Source organism: Mytilus edulis, chromosome 7, assembly GCF_963676685.1.
Source record: "Mytilus edulis chromosome 7, xbMytEdul2.2, whole genome shotgun sequence".
Classification (NCBI taxonomy): Eukaryota; Metazoa; Mollusca; class Bivalvia; order Mytilida; family Mytilidae; genus Mytilus; species Mytilus edulis.
Genome location: NC_092350.1, coordinates 92,007,108 through 92,031,894, shown reverse-complemented (window position 1 = coordinate 92,031,894; position 24,787 = coordinate 92,007,108). Strand labels below are relative to the sequence as shown.

Below are 24,787 nucleotides of genomic sequence, written 5' to 3'. Positions count from 1 at the left end.
AAAATTTTCGATAAATCTAATGATATGCTAGTTGGATTGTTCTGAAGAAAACAATTACAGAACTTACATTCAACCACCCATTTTGGGGAGAGAGAATGCCAAATGCATATGTACCACTAGAGCACGAGATCGCCAAATTAGTGTCAGAAGGAAAACAAATTATGTCACTAGGTAAAGTTAAAGAATTAAATGCCATCAGCGAGGTTGAACAGTGCCCTATACTAATCTTGTTGTTGGTTTGTCAGAACTTTTATGTGCAGTTAGTCAAAATTGTTTCTTTTTCATCACAGCGTTAAAAATTTTGAAGTGCAGACATGTATTTCATTCTATTGTTAAAAATTTGAAAAAGATGTCTGTGTTAATGTTCGTTTTGTAAAATCACAAAAAAAGTCTCGTTAGTTTAAACTAAAAAAAGAATTTAATATTTTAAAAGATTTACATTTAGATACAATAACATTAACGGTACCAATTTTCCTGCACCAGATGCGCATTGCGACAATACATGCACATCTCTTCAGTGATGCTCGTAGCCAAAATATTTGAAATCCAAAGCTTAAATAAAAGATGAAGAGCTTTAATCCGAAAGGTCCAAAAAGTTTAGCCAAATCCTTGAAAGGATTCAGAGCTTTGCATGAGGGAGATACATTCCTTAATTTATAATAATTTCTAATAATTTGTAACATCAAATTTTAATAACACCAAAAAAATCTGATTTACTGGCTACTGGGCTGGTGATACCCTCGGGAACTAACAGTCCATCAGCAGAGGCTTCGACCCAGCATACAACTATAGAACTACATAATTTCTTAATTGAAAATTTATTAAATCAATGATTAACAAAACTCTGAGAATGTAAGTATTCTAAAGAAATTTAACCTTTATCTAAATTTCGATAAATCTAATGATAGTCTAGTTGGATTATTCCATCATTGAAGATGCACATGAATCATGGTGTGCGATACATGCTCTTTAAGCCTCATTTATATGTATTTACATGGCAACTCTTAATATTTTAATAGGAGAATGTTGATGCACGACGTGAAGAACTTTACAGTGGAATTGAGGAGTTGTTTAAAGACCACGAGGGACAACATCATCTGGTCCTTAAGCCTCTAATATTTGTCAATGCCAAAGATCAAGGTGACCCAGAAATAGAAGTTCTAAAGAAAACAATCACAGAGCTAACATTCAGCCACCCATGTTGGGGAGAGAGAATGCCTAATGCATGTGTACCACTAGAGCTCGAGATCGCCGAATTAGTAGCAGAAGGAAAACAAATTATGTCATTGGTTGAAGTTGAAGAATTAAATGCCATCAGCGAGGTGTCTGTCCTGTCTCCTGAGCAGCTGACTGATTTCCTTCATTATCAACACTCTCTTGGGAAGATTGTTTATTTTGACACACCACAGCTGAGAGATAATGTTATCATAAGTCCCCTTCTGATGGTGGAAGTTATGAGATCTTTCATTACAGGTGTGTATATATTTTCATTGAGTAGTGATGCTATTGCTGGTTAAAAAAACAATATGCCAAATGGGTCCTACTAAAATGCGCCCGGGAGCGCCCGGGGAAAAGAAAAAGCGCCCAGGGAAGAAAATATAGCGCCTGGGGAAAAGAAAAGGCGCCCGGGGAAAAGAAAAGGCGCCCGGGGAAAAGAAAAGGCGCCCGGGGAAAATATAAAAAATATTTTATTGGCACGAGACAATTTTGTGTGGATGAAATAAGTTATGAACATTGTTTTTATTTTTTTATTTTAGACAAGTATTTTGCAAATTCAGATAATAGACATTTGTAATAAAGCACAAAAACAAGTATGAATTTTCAATTTTAACAATAATATATGAATACTGTTTCGAGAGACAGACAATACTGGATCACAGTTTATGCGGAAGATTTATTAAATATAAGACATCAAAAGACATGTTTTTCAAAAACGATATCAAAATGAAAAATGTAAAAAACAACTTAAATTTCACTGAAAAATATTAATTTAAACAAAATTAAAAGAGTTACACATAATAAATCAGCAAATAAAGCAGTACTATACATGTACCGTAGTTAAAACAAGGGGACAAAGAGCAGGAGTTTGGTTTAAATTTAAAACTTAGCATTAAAACCCTGATAAGCAAATCCATTGAAACAGTTGAAGTTTTATATTCATGAAGTATATATATAAAAAGATATAATAAATCTGTATCAGTATCTGCATAAAAAAGTGTTCACCATGCATGCAGTTGCGAAAATATAACACCTCGGTCACTGATTATTTTTAAATAACAAAATATACGTTTTAATCGAGGACAATATCGTTCATGATTCTTGTAAATACTCTTATTTATATTTATTTATATACCATTTTGAAATCAAAATGTAAAAGTGCAACAACACAGTCACTTTAGATGTAGCATTGTACATATCCCCATTTATATTAAGGAAAAAACAAGCAATGAATATTTTTTTCAGGAAAAAAAATATTGTTATAAAATATTATTATATTATAATTTTCTTCTCCAGGCGCTAATTTTCCTTCTCCGAGCGCTTTTTCTTTTCCCCGGGCGCTTTTTCTATTCCCGGGCGCTCTCAGGAGCTCCCGGGCGCTTTTTAGTAGGACCCTGCCAAATATTGTTGATCAGCCATTTTTAAAAGCAATTGGGACAATTGAATGGTGCCCTATACGAATCTTCTTGTTGGTTTGTCAGAGCTTTAGCATGTTTAAAAACATGTATTTTATACTTTTTTCCTCACAGCGTTAATATTTTTGAAGTGCACACATTTGTTTTATTCTGTTAATGCTTAACCAAACTTTTAGAATGCAAGTATTCCTACCCTGTTTTAAATTATTAGTACCAACACAATTATGTTTTGAGACAATATGTCGTTGTTATATTTATACCGGAACTCTTACACCTAAGGGAGTATTGTTTGCCAATGTCAAAAAAAAATGTCCAAAATTAATATTGTTGATCAGCAATTTTTAAAAGCACTTGGAACAATTGAACAGTGCCCTATACGAATGTTCTTGTTGGTTTGTCAGAGCTTTAAAAACATTTATACTTTTTTCCTCACAGCGTTAATATTTTTGAAGTGCACACATTTGTTTTATTCTGTTGGTAAACATTTTGAAAAAAGAAATCTGTTTTAACGTTCGATTTGTAAAAACACAATTGCAAATTTTGAAGAAAAAAAAGTTTCGTTAGCTTAAACTGAAACAGATAATAAATATGCTAAAATATTTAGGTATAAGTATAGAAATACATAATTTATTAATTTGAAATTCATTAAAACAATGCTTCACCAAACATTTAGAATGCAAGTATTCCTACCCTGTTTTAGATTATTAGTACCAATACAATATGTCGTTGTTATATTCATACTGCAATTCTTACACCTAAGGGAGTATTGTTTGCCAATGTCAAAAATGTAACTCTACTCACTTTCTAGTTGTATTGGGGGAAAGAAATCTCATCCAGAAATCTAAACCTTAACAATGGAACATAAATTCCTGGTAAAGGCAGTCATATTGTTTGCCTTAAATTAGTGGAGAATAAAGGCTTTTCCCCCTGGAGAAGAATCCCAATTTTGAAAAAAATGGCTTAAAATTATTCCCAAAAAGACAACTTTTTTCCCAAACAGTGCGGTCTCAGTAGTAATTGTGCATGAATTCAAACTGAAAAACACTCATTTAAACAATTTTCTTGCCTAAAATGACTATATGTGCACATTTGAGGGTCTATTTATGTATCATCACAGGGTCTTATTTTAAAGCAGGGTTTGACTCTTGGAAATGGGTCTATAAATTGAAGTTTCAGTCATATTCATGGTTTATTTTAAATTTCCCAATTTGATGAAAACGATGCATATTTTCCCAATAAAAAAGGGTAGAGGTAGTTTTGAAAAAAGCCAACAGTATCACTGCTTTTAAAGTTAATATCCTATTTATCTATTAGAATTACCCTGCCTGCGATTAATCCAGTGATCGGCTGTTAAACTATCACATACAATTTCTGTGAAATAAAACTAAAACTTTTCCAAAACGAATGGAATGTCTTATTTAGATCAACTGTCAAACTCTTAAAAAAAAAAGTTTCCACTAGAATACTAGTATACTTGAAGTAATCAACTTTACCCCAAAAAACAACTAAAAAAATGAACATAACATTAAGATCAAAGACAACAATTGACTGACAAAGTGTCATCATGAGTTACTGCTAAATATCATCTTTTGTAACTCTGAAGTGAAACTTGGCGTAATATATTAAGGTTATTGTCATAATGGTAATCACTTGCATCATTGATATACGATTGTTTTCTACCCAATATATTGAATATTTACGAAAGTTGAAATTTAATAAAAAAAACAATCATATATTGGTTAAATAATGACTATCTGCCTTCAAATAAACAGTCACTTACAGTATACCAATGATTGTTAAACCCAACAAAATCAATCAGAATTAATAACGACTATCTGCCTTTAAATAAACAGTCACTTACAGTATACCAATGATTATTAAACCCAACAAAATCAATCAGAATTAATAATGACTATCTGCCTTCAAATAAACAGTCACTTACAGTATACCAATGATTGTTAAACCCAACAAAATCATTCAGAAAAATGCAAAAAGGTGGTTAGGGACTTCATCACTAAATAAATTCAATTTTCCATCACGAAAAGGAGCAGTTTTGATTGAACGATACATTCAAACCACATTCCATCATTGTCATTTATGTTGCTCGTACAAAACGCAGTTCACACATTATTGAATACATGTGCATGCCTTTTTGTTGAGCCTTGGACTTTTGTCGAATAAGCGAGAGATAGTGATCCTACATTCCGTTGTCTTGGTCGTCCTCCACAAATATTTCTCCTGTGGTAAACGTTTTTGGAATTTTCGAGAACTTTCTTAAATAAAGGCAACAGTAGTATACCGCTGTTCAAAATTCATAAATTGATAGAGAAAAAAAACAAATACGGTTACAAACTAAAACAGAGGAAAACGTATCAAATATAAGAGAACAACGACACAACAGAGACACACCACCGAAACGTAACACACACATAAACGAATTATAATGTAACAATGGCCATTTTCCTGAATTGGTATAGGGCATTTTATGAAGAAATGGTGGGTTGAATCTGGTTTTGTGGAATGCCAAGCCTCCCGCTTTAATGGCAGTGTTAATTATAACATTAAAATGACAACATTACATGACAGGGTTACAATAAATAAGCAGATAAATGGGAAAAAATAAAGGACAGAGAAACAAACAAATAATAGCCATCCAAAGGTAACAGGTTAAAAAATATTTGTATACACCAGACGCGTGCTACGTCCACACAAAAATTTCAACTGTCCTAGATTTCTACAAAACTTTTGTTTTTAATGTGTTTTATTGTTTGATTTTGCCATGTGATTATGGACTTTCCAAATTGCTTTTCTTCTAAGTTTAGTATTTTTTGTGATTTTACTTTTTGTTTATGATCATTACATAGTATTCAGAAGTTTTATTTTTTTACAAATGAACTTAGTTTTTCTGCCACAAAAAAAATATATTCACTCTATGGTTAAAGTTTTTAAAATGTTAATAACTATCTGACATTATCCTGGATTTATACTTACACCAAACTTTGACAGAAGCTTGTTTATTATCCAAAGATAGTAGCTAGCAAAAAATTTTGTTAAAATTTTATTCTTGTTTTTCTGTATTTTACTTGTAAATGGACTTAGTTTTTCTAACAGTTAACATAACATAGTCTGCAGTTAAAGTTTTTAAAACATTTATTAAAACTATACTGGAATTTTATCAAACATGGACAGAAGCTTCTAATAATAAAAAGATAGTTTCGAGAGGAATATTATATTAATTGTTTTCCTCATTTGTGTTGGGCCTGCGATTAACAGCAAAAGTAGGTGAGACACTGGGTTCAAAATTGTTTGTGGTAATATTTTTCCAAATGAAAAATATTCATTTTTTATACTCAAATGATTTGAATACATAATGAGGAATAAAAATTTGTTTTGCAATAGGACATTTAATTCAATTAACAAGACTAGTTTGTTTTCCTGTGCTGCTCTAGGTGAGCCTTATCAATATGCTTGACTTATATTTCATGTCTTAAGATAACATTTGTTTATTTTCATAACATAGATGTAGAATTCTGGCCAAAAGAAGATAGAACAAGGAAAACCTTCAAAAAGATGTCTGAAAATGGAATGATACAAAAAGTAGACCTCTACCAGATTTGGGAGCAAGAAGAATTCCGTCAGATTTTACCATTTAAAGAGTACATATTTGATATGCTGATACACCTAGATATCGTATCTGAACAGCGTAGATATGATACAAAAACCGGAAGTCGCCTACAAATAGAAAACTTCTTTGTACCCTGTATGCTAACACAAAGAAATGAGACAGATTACTTGACACAAGAATGTACGCCAGAAAGGACTCTCAGTTTGGCCTTTGTTTTCAAAGGAACCATTATACCTCCAGCTTTACCAAATCGTCTCATATGCGCATGTTTCAGTATGTGGACATTGAAGCAATACCATGGAAGGAAACTTATGTTTTCTGGGTTTATCGGGTTATCATTTGATAAAGAGCATGATATTGTTGTCTGTGTAGAAGGAAATAAGATCGTATTGCACCTAGTCCACAAGCGCTCAAAGGGTTTGATAATACCTGATATAGCCACTGGTGTTCGGGATTGTTTGTTTGTTACTTTAGAGAGAATTTCCGAATTTTATCAGTCTTCCATCCATTGTAAAGCCAGCAGCAAGTTACCCTTCCACACCGAGTATTCCTGCTCGAAATTAAACTGTTTCATTTCGGAAAACAAGATGGCTTCAGACACTGAGGAATGTATTTGTGAACACGGTGAAAACATCAAAAATAGCTGGAGTATCTGGAACAAGAAAAGGGTATGTATTCACTTTTACTGAGTGCAATTTATAATTTAATTTCTAAGCCTGTGCATATGTCGTTAAGCTCCCTTATTTCAGAATTTGCATTCAAATGTTAGACATTCAAACTTTCAACTCTTTATAAGAAATAAGATATGCTTTATGAGTGTCAATGCGACAACTCACCACTATAAACCAAAATGACGTAGAATTCAGCAACTATATGGCACCGTAAGGCTTTCAACAATTAGCAAAATATATGTGACATGTCAAGCTCTTAAAGTTGTTATCTAAAAATGTTCATACATTCAGAGACAAATTTATATTTGTACAAACTTGTTGATGTTGGTATGATAGTAACTAAACAGCACAGGACGAATGACAGAGGGTCAAACTGATGCTAATGTTGCTATTACATCTCTTTATTTAAACCATTTTCAGTGTAAAGTAGAGTAGCAGATTGATATTTGTAATATTTACCTGACATTGCTTGTGGTAACTTTTAGCATTTGACAATATTGTATTTTTGTTTATCATGTGTGCCTTGTCATTAATTTCACACATTTTACAAAATGAAATATTTGCTGTGGACCAATAAGCAAGTAGGTTGCCTACATGGTATTGTGCAAACACTTGAAATGTAGAGTTATTTTCTATTTTACAGGAACAAAAGCAGTGTGATGCTAGTTGTCCAGGTAAATGTATTATGTATCTCTCTGCACTTGCATCAATTATTGACCAGAGTTAACATTTAAATTATGAAAATATCCTATTTCATATCTCATGTCATAAACCATGCTACTGACATGCCTTAGTGCTGATAGTTGTTTTCAACATAATTATATTTCAAATATATATCAGGTTGGAACATCTGTGGAAGAGTAATGGATTTTTACCATCTGCGTTTACAATTACCAAATATATATATAGTTACATGTGGTATGAGTTCCAATGAGACAACTCTCCATCCAAGTCACAATTAATAACAGTAAACCATTATAGGTCAAGGTATGGTCTTCAACACGGAGCCTTGGCTCACACCCAACAACAAGCTATAAAGGGCCCCAAAATTACTAGAAGTGTAAAACCATTCAAACGGGAAAAAACAACAGTCTAATCTATATAAAAAAAAGAGATATGAGAAACACTTATGAACCACATCAACAAACAACAACTACTGAACATCAGATTCCTGACTTAGGACAGGTGCAACCAATTGCAGTGGGATTTAATGTTTTAATGGCACTAAACCTTCTCCTTTATATTACAATTACAATTACCGAAGGTGCATGTATTAGTATCTTTCAATATGATTTACAAGATTAATTGTTGTAAATTACTATTAAAAGTATATCCTAGATGTTTTATCAGTTAATTGTCTACGGTTGCTGTCAAAACATAAAGTATGTGCAAAATTTAAATTAATATATTTAGGTGTATTTTGTGAACATAGTTTCTCAGAAATTAGAATATGGTCACTGCATTTGTTGCTAATATTGTGTACCGTATAACTGTTGATGTTGAATAGTTATCTCCTCATATATCAGTATACTAACATTCTATCTTCACAAAGTTTATGTTTTTTAAATCATGTTTAGGTTTGAGTGAAGATGCATTATCTCAGATTCCAAGTAACATAGAGTTGCTTCGTCTGTCTGTTAATTGTGAGACACGCATGCTTCACGATTTGGCTCTCCATCTTGGAATGGAAGAGATGGTATGGGATGATATGGAATACAATTACCCAGGAAATATACAGCTGGTCAAGTTTTTGACACTAATGCATTTGAAAGAGAATGATGAAATCAGTTTCTCAGATTTGGACAAGGGATTGAGAGAAATGGAAATAACAACACATAAACTATGTGTGGTAAGTAATTACTGCAATGGACTGTTGCAATTGTATTTATCTTTTTATGTTATATTTTGCATATAGTGTGTTTTTAACAACATGGTCAACATAAATGGGATCAAGATACGTAACGCAGGCCAGACAGATGAATTTGGCTACTTTATTCGATTCTATTTGGTTATATAGCTATTAAATTTTCGGTTCTTATGAATCTTTGAATTTCAAATATTTTACTTTGAGTGTTCGCCATGAAAATAGACCCAGAAAATCCCTTCGGACGCTTGACATTTAGATAACGTGTTGTTTTCATATTTTTCAGTATGTTATATTATGCTAGGAAAGGTCGATATGGTTAAGTTTTTGAAAGACGTTAGCTGACAAATTTATGTTCCCCAATTTGACTCATATTATATTTGATTAAAATTTACTAAAACGTATATCAAGTTGAAAAAAATATACTTAAAGTTGATTGTTGCTACAATGTTCCTGTATAAAAATGATTTTTATGGATCAAAACCATCAACCAAATGGTTTACCTTTATTTCAATTTCAATGTTTTTATATCCTTTTTTCATAGCTGAAAACGACTAGTACATGTGAAACTCATTTCAATCTACGGGGTCAATTGAAGAATTTAAAGATCACTTACATAGGAATTTCATTAGTATTGAATGTGTCTTAAACGTTGTGAAGCTCATGCATTGAACATGTATGTTGCATCTGGTCTGGACCATTTACTTTTGTTATAACTTATTTTCATAAAACATGCATGTAGGATTTAATTCATCAACCTGAAATAAAGTGATGATATTTATATATTGCAGGTTCGTTGTAGAAAACAAGTAAAATCTAGTAAGTATACTTTGATATCTAAAGGTCTTTACATGGTATACTTTGATATCTAAAGGTCTTTACATGGTATACTTATAAAAGGTTTTGTTTTTACTGTTCTGGAGCATGTTATGTTGGTAATTTATCTGATTAAAGGTAGAATATGTATCTTTCCTTTTAACATAATACATGTAATAATGCAACTTGGAATCTTCGCATGTTCTAGGATTGACCAGCAATCATAATGTTATCGTCTTTATCATTTGGATGCATGTATCTTGTTTGATAAAACAAAAACAGTAAGCACAAACCTTCAATTAATAAGCAGGTAATCTTCTTTCGAACTCGATAAGTTTGTTGATTATAAAACAGTAAGAACTTTTTTTAAAATATAAACACTATCTTTACATGGCGTTGTCAGTTTATTTTTGATTTATGAGTTTGACTCTCCCTCTGGTATCTTTCTTCCCTCTTTTACAGATGCTATTTTTCTTCCATGAATATTTCTGCTTCTGACTGCTTCCCTGAATTCATTCCAATTAATTTGTTATAACTTTTATATGTTGCTGTTGTTTCGTTGTTTCCTATTGCAGTTGGTGGTTTTTTTTCTTTCTAGATTTTGGTTTGTGACCCGTTTTTGTTTTCTCTTAATCGATTTTTGACTTTCGAGTGTAGGTGTGCTACTGTTACTTTTATTTAGAGAGGCAATAATTAGCTGCCTTTTTTGTAGTTCATATCCGTAACTTTTATGTCTGTGTTCTTTCATATAGTCGATGTATGCAATTGTTAACAGTTTGCATCATTTGCCGATCTGTCATTTTAAATCTCATCTTAAAAATCTACGTTCCAAGTCGACACCAAACAGAACATACACTTTTGTTTTAATTTTTTTATGTTTAGATATTTTACCTGTGAAAATTAACTGAGATCATCTAAATTTGCTATTATAACTAGTCCATGATACTTTGGTCAAATGTATGTCCAATCTAGAAAATCCTAACAAAAGGATACATTTAATGGATCTGTCTGCAAAACATTCACAGTTTCTCTGTTTCAAAACAGTTCATTGACTAATGACTCTAAATATACATTGTACTGGCAGATTGAAAAAAACTATAACACTTACAGGGGCAAAACATTTATTGCAAATGTTTCTAACTTTAGAGCTTACGTCGTTTTTTAACACAAATGCATAAAATAAGCAATGGTGAATTTTATGAATCGTACTATTTATTTTTCTATTTTGTGGTCTGCATACTGTTGGGTTTTTTATGTCATATTTTGTCAGAATAGTGACAACAGTTGCTGAATGTGAGATATGTGGGACGTTAAACTATTCTTTTAACATTGATTAAGCTTTATATTTTAGATTGGACAAAATTCACCTGAAATTAACCTTAATTCATGAATCAATGATTCAGGTTCTGTTTACATTGTCAAGTTCGTATCTCAAAAGTCAACTACATTTGGTGCATGTAATAAATATAACGTATACATGTCTGACTGAACTTAACCTCATTCTAATCATGCTCTTGGTTCATTTGATTCGCCAACGCTCTTTTTTATGATCGGGCATTTTTTTGAGATACTATTAGAAATACGTCACCTATATCTAGGTATAAAATTATTGCAAAAATACAAATGTCCATCTGGCTTGATTCTCCTGACCCCGACCTCATATTCATGCTTATATAACTTTCAGGATTTATTGTTAAATGTAAAGTTTTGGTGGTTAGCCTCTTTTCCTGATAATAGTATTCTGAAATGAATATGTTGGATGATTGTCTGAGTGAATTGTCTAAATTTCATTTTCGATTTTAACCAGCAAGGGAATGAAATTGCACTAATAACGATCAATCTGTAATACTCTCTTAAATGCCGGTCATGACCCTTAAACCATATTTGATTGTTAGTACCAGCTTGAAATATAAATGTAAAGTTTAACCCGTCAGTTCTCATTCACATTTATCTTTCGAGGATAAACAATTATTCCGTTGTTTTAAAAAGCATTCAAAGTATCACTAAAATTTGAGTGTTTAATCAGTTTTGATAGGTATATTTTATTTTTTCTTCTGTATAGATATTCCTGACGATATTCTAGACTGTGTTCCATCAGATGAAATTTTAGATAGATTAGCACCACTGGTTGGCAAAATAGTATTTCAACTAGGAATAGAACTTGGACTGTCTGTAGAAGATTTAGAGAGCATTAAAGAGAAATGGGAGCGTGATTTGACAGCACAGAATAAGGAAGTGTTGTTTACATGGAGGAAAGGCAGAACAGTGAAACCTACAATACGGGTACTTGAGCAAGTTCTTGTAGATATTGGTAAAGGAGCAAGGTGTTTAAAGGAAGTTGTGAAAGATGTTGATCCCAAGACACTTAGAGCAGTGGAAATGGTTACAGGTAACACTTAATGAACAAATAAAACACACTGTTCGTACAATGCCTTTCAAAAACATCACTTATATGGAAAATCAAAGACAGCAGGGTAGACATCTGTTATTATGAGTGCTATAGGTAATGAGACAACTCTCCATTCAAGTCACAATATGTAATAGTGAACCATTCTAATATAACTTTTGATTTTTTAACCCTGTATACCACCATTCCCAATGTGAATTTATAATTGTTTTGAATAAACCTTGAACAACAAAAAAGTCTTCCTGTGACGTTAACATTTTCTGACGTCAGACAAAGCAACGAATATGTTTTATCAATTTGATAGATGCTCTTTTGCCTTTTTTGTAAATGATTGTTTGTTTTGGAGATTTTAACACAGTGATGACTGCTGTACGCATATTTTGACTTTTATTCATTATGTCTGTTTTGTTCACGGATCGATGTATGTATATATATAACGGAATTTGATCGACTGTCATACAAGTGAGAGGTTTAGCGCTATAAAACCAGGTTCAGTCCGCCATTTTTTACATTTGATAATGCCTGTCCATTCGTTTGATGTGTATTGTCATTTGATTTTAGTTTGCCATTTGATTAGGTACTTTACGATTGAATTGTCTTCGGTGTTCAGTATTTTGTGATTTTACTTTCCATTATAGGTCATAGTAAGGTACTTCGCTCACACCGAGCATGTATCTTCTTGTTGTATATCAAAACATATTTATGAACGATCTAAGTAAAAAAAACACTATTAGATATTATGCATTTACTACAGGAAATATGTATATCATAGATTGATAACAGAAATATATAAAATCAGTGCTAAACCACTATTTGTAAAATAGTTTTGTCTAGTATATCACAATGCCCCTGATGTTATGTTTTTTGAACGAAATTACATACAATTAGAAAAATATATAAAACGTTGGTCTATTATACCGCACCATATGGTTAAGCATATCTTCTCTATCGCCATTGTCTGACGTTGTTGCTACCGCACTTCGAAAACACTTGCTGCAAGAAAAAGTAAAAAAACAACAATAAAAATAAAAATGAAAATGCAAAACAGAAAAACAGAAAGATATATAAACAAGAAAGAATGTGTTTTGTTTACTTGATGATCTACAACATTTGTGTTTTGTTAATAAACAGATCTCTTCATTTACAGATAGAATCAGAGAAAATGAAAACAGAATCGTACAGGATATACAAATCTGCCAAATTTTAGACCATATGATGACACATCTGGTGATCTCAGCAGACGACAGACGTGATATTGAACATTATCCTCGACAAGACGATCAAAACAGAGCATTGCTCGATATTGTGATTAAAAGGAAAGAACCTGCTTACAGTGTGTTTGTTGATGGATTACGTAACTATGGATACGAAGATATCGCTAGCGATATGAAATGTGATTTAGATGAAATGAATACAAGTACAACATCAACATCTGCTGAAACCGCAGGTATGTCTGAGGGGTTTAATATCAACACAAGAAAAGAAGGTTTTATACTGAAAAAAGTCAACTCACAAAAATTCTGAACTCCTAGGAAAATTTAAAACGAAAAAACCTATTCAAATGGTACAATCGAATGAGGAAAAACATGAAATGAATGGACAACAACTGTTATATTCCTGACTTGGCACAGGCATTTTCATATCATTTCTAAATCGTGTTACATATTCATTCAAATTATATATAATGTTTTGGTTTTAAAGACTATTTAGCAGGTCATTTGTGTCATATTTAATTTATCATCAGTATACCACTGTTCTTGCATACCAATTGTGGTTACTGAGGGTATCATCAACTCAGTAGTCAGTACTTCATATTTTTGTTATAAAGCTTTTCGACGGTTTCGGTACTTATACATCCTTTGGCTTTAAGTACTGACATGATTTGACAAAACTGTCAAAAATTGTCCGGCTATAAATTTTTAAATTATTAAAAAAACTAAGGTTTCAACTCCCTCAGACAAAGTTGACTTGAGATGAATTTGTTATTTGTTTAGGGTATTTTTGTTATAAAGCTCTTCAACGGTTTCTGTACTTATACATCCTTTGGCTTTAAGCGTTCCTGACGTAGGTAAATCCAGAAAAGCGCTTTCGGACGAATGAAGTTGTTTTCATTTTTTTTTACTTCTATATAAGATGAGTCTTTCAGGATGAATTTCACCTTGAGTTTGTGTAACTTTGATCTTCGACATTTTGACATTGAGTAATCATGATTTCAGACATTAAGATGATTCTTTTCTACAGTTATAATGACGTCGCAGTTCATTAAGTACCTGTAAGCAGGCAAATATGATCTCAGATGAGTTTCGCTTCTTAGATTCAACTACAGAAAAGTAGCGTGAACATATATAATGCAAAGGCATTAGTTTTTGTCAACAAAAAAAATCAAAGTAAAAGAAAAAGGAATAACAAAAAATGGCAATTAACTACAAATATGGAGTATGTATGTTTAACAGCTTCTCAATTCTGTATATGTAAGTCATTTGAAGAAATGTATGATCAATCAATACTACATTCAATATGGGCATATATCTGTTTAATGAAACATTAGATTAAAGACAATGATGAATAAAACCGAAACAGTAGAAGAGGTACGTACCTAAAACGGAGCTTCAAAATAGCCAAATCCATTAAAGGCCACATTTTTTTGACTGAGTTGAAACCTTAGTTCCTTCATAATTTTAAAATCTATAAACACAAATTTAAGAAAGGTTTGTTTTAAATCAGGTCAGTACCAAAGTACCAACTATTGAGCTTCAAACTAAAAACAAAACTCTTGATATTTTGTAGGCTTATCAGACTGGAATGTTCCATTGTATAAAGTTCGTCTACAAAAGAATTACCTCAAGGTTATCACTGGTATACAACATGAGGATATAGTAGATCATCTAATATCAAGAGAGGTAGTGTCAGTTGATGAATGGGAAAAGATAGAATCTGGTAAAACCACCCAGGAAAAGAACAGGAATGTAATGGACATAATGTTGCGTAAAACTGAACAGGGCTTTAATGAATTTATCAAAGCCTTACGAAAAGATTCAGTTTATGCAGATCTAGCAGATCAAATAGAAAAGACTGACATAACAAGCAGAGATATGGCAACCCTCCGTAAATGCTTGAAATAGGATGAATATATTCTTTCAGAAAAAAAATTGTACACAACATGGTAAAGACATCTAAGACAAACACCTGTAAACAATTATAAGTAGGAGGTGTAGTCGATCCAATTTTCAATGATTTGGTCGCTTAAACCATCTATTATACTAAAATGGATCACAATATACTAGTGACATTTTTGATATTATATTATGTATGTTGGAGTTCGTTTTTGTTGCAGTCCAGTGTTTCTGTTGTTCTGTTGTTTTCCTCTTATACTTGATGTGTATCCCTTAGTTCTATTTCGTAAATCAGACCAATTTTATCTAAATCGATGTATGACTTTTAAACAATAGTACACTGCTGTTGCCTTCATTTATATTAAACATATTTCATGGTTTAGTGTCAAAAAGCTAAAATATATACCAATCCCTTTTACGAGTGTTCATTCCTAAACACGAATCCCCTTTCGAGTGTTCGTTCCTAAACAGATATGATAATTATGAAGCAGTCATGACATATTCTGTTCAAGAAAATAATTTTAATGTAATTTGACATGATTGTTGGAAACTAGTATTTGTAAAGTTCATATACACTACTATTTTTTCAAAGGTCAAAACATTTGGCTGTGCAATATATATTTATATTTATATTCATACCTGCCAACCCTCCCGTTCTGATCAGGAAACTCCCGCTCAAATGGCGAAATTCGGGAAATCTCCTGTATGGGAGTATAGAATCTCCCTCCTGGAGCACCTGGGATCACCCCTAGTTTTTGGTGGGGTTCGTGTTTATTCTTTATTTTTCTATTTTGTGTCATGTGTACTATTGTTTGTCTGTTTGTCCTCTTCATTTTTAGCCATGGCGTTGTCAGTCTATTTTAGATTTATGAGTTTGACTGTCCCTCTGGTATGTTTAGTCCCTCTTTTGGATATTTTAACCTTGAATGACAAGTCATCATTTACTCTGTTTTTGTGTCACTGATGAGGTTTATGTTACATTTAAATCACAGACCATATGAAAGTTAAGTGCTAGGTAATGTCATAGCTTGATACAATATACTAGTGATAGCTGTATTTAGGTTATTACAAATCTAATTTCAGTCATAGCTTTTTATGTTTATCTCATAAGATGGTAAATGTTACCTTAATAGTGAATGTACATGTAGGTCTAAATTGTAAGTCTAATGAATTATAAAATATGTACATATGAAATAACTAATTAAGAGACTGTTTTCGTGTCTTTAAAGTGTTTATGAATTTTTGACAGTAGCTTGTTGTAAGTGGAGTTTATCAGACAGCTACTTTTTTTTGTACATTTGTAAATAAAAATGGCTCTTCATAAATATAGTTTTGAACAAAAATGCAATGACATGCTCTTATTATGTAAATATAGTTGTTTCTACATAACATGGTATTTCACAACTTTTTTTTGTATTTGCCTCTGTTTTGTTCAATGAACCCATCAAACCGAATTTTTAATGTATCACATATTTAAATAATGTATTATGAAAATGGACTCAAATGTTTTTCCTGTGTATTTTTAGATGTTTGTTTAAAGATTGTTAACATGCCAGTGAAAATATAAATAGTCTTCCAACAACTTCACAGCTTCGTGCGTTAGCATTTTTGTATTCTTCTTTTTATGCTTTTATAGTTTTGTTTGTTAAATGTATTTTGTGTATGTTTATACTATCTGTCACCAATTTACTGTTCAGAGTTTATATGACAATATATATTTCAATTGAATTGATTGAATATATATTTTAGCGTTAGCATTTAACATCATACCATAGATGTTTTTCTCTGACAAACTTATAAATTTTCTTTTTATCTGCAGTTGTGCTTCTTGCATTGTTGTTATGTGTGACATCTTAACGTATAGTAATTTTGAACACCATCAATACAATTTAAAATAGAAACAGATTTATAAAACAACCTTTGTAGCACGTGATCGTAATATCCAATGAAAACAGGAGAAGTCTACACCATATGTAATATAATCAAATATTTGAAAGTGTTTTGAGAATATATTAAATGTCAAACAAACATTTATGGACCTACACCCGATCAAATGTAGGGCATCTACCAAGTCATGCTATCTGCACTATGTGTTGTTTGTTTGTGTTGTAGCGCAATGCTATACAACATCCTACTTGATTTTCCTTTACACATTTTTTTCGATTGTCATTGATTAATGAGTCTTTTGCTAAAATAAATTTTAAGATACCAAGACCTTCTTGATACATATTCCTTATCAACTTCACAAATAATACATGGTGGTCTTGGAGTATAGATTTTAGTTACTGATGTTGTTTATCATCCTAGTTATGTGCTATAGTTTTCTTTTATTTGTCTTTGTAAATTACTTTTAATGTATCATGTTTATGCTGTCTTTGTAAATTACTTTTAATGTATCATGCTTATGCTGTCTTTGTAAATTACTTTTAATGTATCATGTTTATGCTGTCTTTGTAAATTACTTTTAATGTATCATGTTTATGCTGTCTTTGTAAATTACTTTTAATGTATCATGTTTATGCTGTCTTTGTAAATTACTTTTAATGTATCATGCTTATGCTGTCTTTGTAAATTACTTTTAATGTATCATGTTTATGCTGTCTTTGTAAATTACTTTTAATGTATCATGTTTATGCTGTCTTTGTAAATTACTTTTAATGTATCATGTTTATGCTGTCTTTGTAAATTACTTTTAATGTATCATGTTTATGCTGTCTTTGTAAATTACTTTTAATGTATCATGTTTATGCTGTCTTTGTAAATTACTTTTAATGTATCATGTTTATGCTGTCTTTGTAAATTACTTTTAATGTATCATGTTTATGCTGTCTTTGTAAATTACTTTTAATGTATCATGTTTATGCTGTCTTTGTAAATTACTTTTAATGTATCATGTTTATGCTGTCTTTGTAAATTACTTTTAATGTATCATGTTTATGCTGTCTTTGTAAATTACTTTTAATGTATCATGTTTATGATGTTTTGTAAATTACTTTTAATGTATCATGCTTAGGCTGTTTTGGTAATATCCTTTTGGTGTGACTCGGTACTAAAACATCGCACATTGTGTTATTGTGCTATGGTCATTTTTGTATGCATGTCTTTAACATGTTTAACTTTTGATTATCGTCGCTGGGCTTCTAAAATGTCGAATATGACTTTTTTGGCGAAAAATACTTTTTGACACCAATGGTCTGGGCAGGAGGAAATCTTTGGTATTACAAAATAGCATACAATTAGACCAATCAAAATGTGTGAAATAAGACATATTACACAATTGCCAATGTCAGTTGTTTGTAAAGTTTGCTTCAAAGATGTTGTATGAAAACTTGAAAACCGTTGTAGAATTTTCAAAGCCTGTTTGTGAGATATTTTTTTATTAAAAAAAATTGTAAATTTACAACATTTTTGTTGACATCTTTGTTTTTTTTTATAGTGATTAAGATTATAATACAATGTACTGCACTATCATGTCTGTTTGTTTTGTTGTCCATTTTATGGAATTGCATATGGCTATTTGATTTTAAACATATTTTATTCATTAAGATATGAAAAGGATTGAGCAACAGGCACAGCCTATAAAAGCTCTTTTTGCATATGGCTATCATACCATTGAGAGGTTAAGCTAGCTATAAAACCAGGTTTATTCCACCATATCTACATAATAACATGCCTGAACCGAGTCAAAAATATGACAGTTATGATCGATTTGTTTTTGTGTGTTTGAACTCTTGATTTTGCCATTCGGTAAGTATGATAAAAAAAAATTGTCGGTATTTTTGTTTTTCATTTTTGTTTTGTAAACGATGAACACAATGACGTTTACAATGATTAAGCCCAGAATATTTTATTATTTTTATTTTTATGTTGTACGTAAGTTTTATTTAGGGAAATCAAGTGTGTAAAAAATAAATTTCAATATTCATTGTCAGTTTTACAAGTTAACTGTTTCCTTTCACTGCAAATATCATTTGGTTATAACAATCAGGAAACCTGATTTGATTACCAATTAAACAACTATCCATCCAAATTCAATTAGATGTAAGTAATTATAAGCAACTGTACGGCCTTCGACAATGAGAAATCCCAGAACATACAGTTGGCTACAAAAGGCCCCGACATGACAAAAATGAAACAATTCAATTAAAGAAACCGACGGTACAATTCATAACAAAACAATTTACGAAAAACAAAAAAGACAGACATGAAACAACAACAAACACTGAACTACAGGCTCCTGACTTGGGACAGGCATATAAAGAGAGTGGCGGGGTTAATAATGAAACACCTAAAAAAACGACAACCACTGAACTACAGGCTCCTGGCTTTGGATAGGCAAATAAAGAGTGTGGCGGAGTTAATATTGTAAAACATAAACAAACGACAACCACTGAACTACAGGCTCCTGACTTGGGACAGGCATATAAAGAATGTGTTGGGGTTAATAATGTAACACATAAACAAACGACAACCACTGAACTACAGGCTCCTGACTCGGGACAGGCATATAAAGAGTGTGGCGGAGTTAATATTGTAAAACATAAACAAACGACAACCACTGAACTACAGGCTCCTGACTTGGGACAGGCATATAAAGAGTGTGGCGGAGTTAATATTGTAAAACATAAACAAACGACAACCACTGAACTACAGGCTCCTGACTTGGGACAGGCATATAAAGAGTGTGGCGGAGTTAATATTGTAAAACATAAACAAACGACAACCACTGAACTACAGGCTCCTGACTCGGGATAGGCAAATAAAGAGTGTGGCGGAGTTAATATTGTAAAACATAAACAAACGACAACCACTGAACTACAGGCTCCTGACTCGGGACAGGCATATAAAGAGTGTGGCGGAGTTAATATTGTAAAACATAAACAAACGACAACCACTGAACTACAGGCTCCTGACTCGGGACAGGCATATAAAGAGTGTGGTGGGGTTAATAATGTAACACATAAACAAACGACAACCACTGAACTACAGGCTCCTGACTCGGGACAGGCATATAAAGAGTGTGGCGGAGTTAATATTGTAAAACATAAACAAACGACAACCACTGAACTACAGGCTCCTGACTTGGGATAGGCAAATAAATAGTGTGGTGGGGTTAATAATGTAACACATAAACAAACGACAACCACTGAACTACAGGCTCCTGACTCGGGACAGGCAAATAAAGAGTGTGGCGGAGTTAATATTGTAAAACATAAACAAACGACAACCACTGAACTACAGGCTCCTGACTTGGGACAGGCAAATAAATAGTGTGGCGGAGTTAATAATGTAAAACATAAACAAACGACAACCACTGAACTACAGGCTCCTGACTCGGGATAGGCAAATAAATAGTGTGGCGGAGTTAATAATGTAAAACATAAACAAACGACAACCACTGAACTACAGGCTCCTGACTCGGGACAGGCATATAAAGAGTGTGGCGGAGTTAATAATGTAAAACATAAACAAACGACAACCACTGAACTACAGGCTCCTGACTTGGGACAGGCATATAAAGAGTGTGGCGGAGTTAATAATGTAAAACATAAACAAACGACAACCACTGAACTACAGGCTCCTGACTTGGGACAGGCATATAAAGACTGGGCGGAGTTAATAATGTAACACATAAACAAACGACAACCACTGAACTACAGGCTCCTGACTCGGGATAGGCAAATAAATAGTGTGGCGGAGTTAATATTGTAAAACATAAACAAACGACAACCACTGAACTACAGGCTCCTGACTTGGGACAGGCATATAAAGAGTGTGGTGGGGTTAATAATGTAACACATAAACAAACGACAACCACTGAACTACAGGCTCCTGACTCGGGACAGGCATATAAAGAGTGTGGCGGAGTTAATATTGTAAAACATAAACAAACGACAACCACTGAACTACAGGCTCCTGACTTGGGACAGGCATATAAAGAGTGTGGTGGGGTTAATAATGTAACACATAAACAAACGACAACCACTGAACTACAGGCTCCTGACTCGGGACAGGCATATAAAGAATGTGGCGGAGTTAATATTGTAAAACATAAACAAACGACAACCACTGAACTAAAGGCTCCTGACTTGGGACAGGTATATAAAGAGTGTGGTGGGGTTAATAATGTAACACATAAACAAACGACAACCACTGAACTACAGGCTCCTGACTCGGGACAGGCATATAAAGAGTGTGGCGGAGTTAATATTGTAAAACATAAACAAACGACAACCACTGAACTACAGGCTCCTGACTCGGGACAGGCATATAAAGAGTGTGGTGGGGTTAATATTGTAAAACATAAACAAACGACAACCACTGAACTACAGGCTCCTAACTTGGGACAGGCATATAAATAGTGTGGCGGAGTTAATATTGTAAAACATAAACAAACGACAACCACTGAACTACAGGCTCCTGACTCGGGACAGGCATATAAAGAGTGTGGCGGGGTTAATATTGTAAAACATAAACAAACGACAACCACTGAACTACAGGCTCCTGACTCGGGACAGGCATATAAAGAGTGTGGCGGAGTTAATATTGTAAAACATAAACAAACGACAACCACTGAACTACAGGCTCCTGACTCGGGACAGGCATATAAAGAGTGTGGCGGGGTTAATTATGTAACACATATACAAACGACAACCACTGAACTACAGGCTCCTGACTTGGGACAGGCAAATAAAGAGTGTGGTGGGGTTAATTATGTAACACATAAACAAACTACAACCACTGAACTACAGGCTCCTGACTCGGGACAGGCATATAAAGAGTGTGGCGGAGTTAATATTGTAAAACATAAAACATAAACAAACGACAACCACTGAACTACAGGCTCCTGACTCAGGACAGGCATATAAAGAGTGTGGTGGGGTTAATAATGTAACACATAAACAAACGACAACCACTGAACTACAGGCTCCTGACTCGGGACAGGCATATAAAGAGTGTGGCGGAGTTAATATTGTAAAACATAAACAAACGACAACCACTGAACTACAGGCTCCTGACTTGGGATAGGCAAATAAATAGTGTGGTGGGGTTAATAATGTAACACATAAACAAACGACAACCACTGAACTACAGGCTCCTGACTCGGGACAGGCAAATAAAGAGTGTGGCGGAGTTAATATTGTAAAACATAAACAAACGACAACCACTGAACTACAGGCTCCTGACTTGGGACAGGCAAATAAATAGTGTGGCGGAGTTAATAATGTAAAACATAAACAAACGACAACCACTGAACTACAGGCTCCTGACTCGGGATAGGCAAATAAATAGTGTGGCGGAGTTAATAATGTAAAACATAAACAAACGACAACCACTGAACTACAGGCTCCTGACTCGGGATAGGCAAATAAATAGTGTGGCGGAGTTAATAATGTAAAACATAAACAAACGACAACCACTGAACTACAGGCTCCTGACTTGGGACAGGCATATAAAGAGTGTGGCGGAGTTAATAATGTAAAACATAAACAAACGACAACCACTGAACTACAGGCTCCTGACTTGGGACAGGCATATAAAGACTGGGCGGAGTTAATAATGTAACACATAAACAAACGACAACCACTGAACTACAGGCTCCTGACTCGGGATAGGCAAATAAATAGTGTGGCGGAGTTAATATTGTAAAACATAAACAAACGAAAACCACTGAACTACAGGCTCCTGACTTGGGACAGGCATATAAAGAGTGTGGTGGGGTTAATAATGTAACACATAAACAAACGACAACCACTGAACTACAGGCTCCTGACTCGGGACAGGCATATAAAGAGTGTGGCGGAGTTAATATTGTAAAACATAAACAAACGACAACCACTGAACTACAGGCTCCTGACTTGGGACAGGCATATAAAGAGTGTGGTGGGGTTAATAATGTAACACATAAACAAACGACAACCACTGAACTACAGGCTCCTGACTCGGGACAGGCATATAAAGAGTGTGGCGGAGTTAATATTGTAAAACATAAACAAACGACAACCACTGAACTACAGGCTCCTGACTTGGGACAGGTATATAAAGAGTGTGGTGGGGTTAATAATGTAACACATAAACAAACGACAACCACTGAACTACAGGCTCCTGACTCGGGACAGGCATATAAAGAGTGTGGCGGAGTTAATATTGTAAAACATAAACAAACGACAACCACTGAACTACAGGCTCCTGACTCGGGACAGGCATATAAAGAGTGTGGTGGGGTTAATATTGTAAAACATAAACAAACGACAACCACTGAACTACAGGCTCCTGACTTGGGACAGGCATATAAATAGTGTGGCGGAGTTAATATTGTAAAACATAAACAAACGACAACCACTGAACTACAGGCTCCTGACTCGGGACAGGCATATAAAGAGTCTGGCGGGGTTAATATTGTAAAACATAAACAAACGACAACCACTGAACTACAGGCTCCTGACTCGGGACAGGCATATAAAGAGTGTGGCGGAGTTAATATTGTAAAACATAAACAAACGACAACCACTGAACTACAGGCTCCTGACTCGGGACAGGCATATAAAGAGTGTGGCGGGGTTAATTATGTAACACATATACAAACGACAACCACTGAACTACAGGCTCCTGACTCGGGACAGGCAAATAAAGAGTGTGGTGGGGTTAATTATGTAACACATAAACAAACTACAACCACTAAACTACAGGCTCCTGACTCGGGACAGGCATATAAAGAGTGTGGCGGAGTTAATATTGTAAAACATAAACAAACGACAACCACTGAACTACAGGCTCCTGACTCAGGACAGGCATATAAAGAGTGTGGTGGGGTTAATAATGTAACACATAAACAAACGACAACCACTGAACTACAGGCTCCTGACTCGGGACAGGCATATAAAGAGTGTGGCGGAGTTAATATTGTAAAACATAAACAAACGACAACCACTGAACTACAGGCTCCTGACTTGGGATAGGCAAATAAATAGTGTGGTTGGGTTAATAATGTAACACATAAACAAACGACAACCACTGAACTACAGGCTCCTGACTCGGGACAGGCAAATAAAGAGTGTGGCGGAGTTAATATTGTAAAACATAAACAAACGACAACCACTGAACTACAGGCTCCTGACTTGGGACAGGCATATAAAGAGTGTGGTGGGGTTAATATTGTAACACATAAACAAACGACAACCACTGAACTACAGGCTCCTGACTCGGGATAGGCAAATAAATAGTGTGGCGGAGTTAATAATGTAAAACATAAACAAACGACAACCACTGAACTACAGGCTCCTGACTTGGGACAGGCATATAAAGAGTGTGGCGGAGTTAATAATGTAAAACATAAACAAACGACAACCACTGAACTACAGGCTCCTGACTTGGGACAGGCATATAAAGAGTGTGGCGGAGTTAATAATGTAAAACATAAACAAACGACAACCACTGAACTACAGGCTCCTGACTTGGGACAGGCATATAAAGAGTGTGGCGGAGTTAATATTGTAACACATAAACAAACGACAACCACTGAACTACAGGCTCCTGACTCGGGATAGGCAAATAAATAGTGTGGCGGAGTTAATATTGTAAAACATAAACAAACGACAACCACTGAACTACAGGCTCCTGACTTGGGACAGGCATATAAAGAGTGTGGTGGGGTTAA

General features: G+C 33.8%; 1 protein-coding gene and 1 long non-coding RNA gene across 2 annotated transcripts in view; both read left to right on the top strand.

Annotated features, from left to right (window-relative positions):
* LOC139482478 (uncharacterized) overlaps positions 1-15,401 on the top strand; it is a 53,743-nt gene extending 38,342 nt beyond the window's left edge. The window contains exons 8-15 of the mRNA XM_071266389.1: positions 1,020-1,473; positions 6,154-6,926; positions 7,573-7,603; positions 8,507-8,778; positions 9,585-9,612; positions 11,672-11,998; positions 13,164-13,463; positions 14,804-15,401. Of these exons, the coding sequence (XP_071122490.1) occupies positions 1,020-1,473; positions 6,154-6,926; positions 7,573-7,603; positions 8,507-8,778; positions 9,585-9,612; positions 11,672-11,998; positions 13,164-13,463; positions 14,804-15,138 (2,520 nt within the window). The 3' untranslated portion in view covers positions 15,139-15,401. The remainder of the gene's footprint in view (positions 1-1,019; positions 1,474-6,153; positions 6,927-7,572; positions 7,604-8,506; positions 8,779-9,584; positions 9,613-11,671; positions 11,999-13,163; positions 13,464-14,803) is intronic.
* An 89-nt stretch (positions 15,402-15,490) lies between these two features.
* LOC139482485 (uncharacterized) overlaps positions 15,491-24,787 on the top strand; it is a 250,762-nt gene continuing 241,465 nt past the window's right edge. Inside the window, exon 1 of the long non-coding RNA XR_011654881.1 lies at positions 15,491-16,503. This is a non-coding gene — a long non-coding RNA (uncharacterized lncRNA). The remainder of the gene's footprint in view (positions 16,504-24,787) is intronic.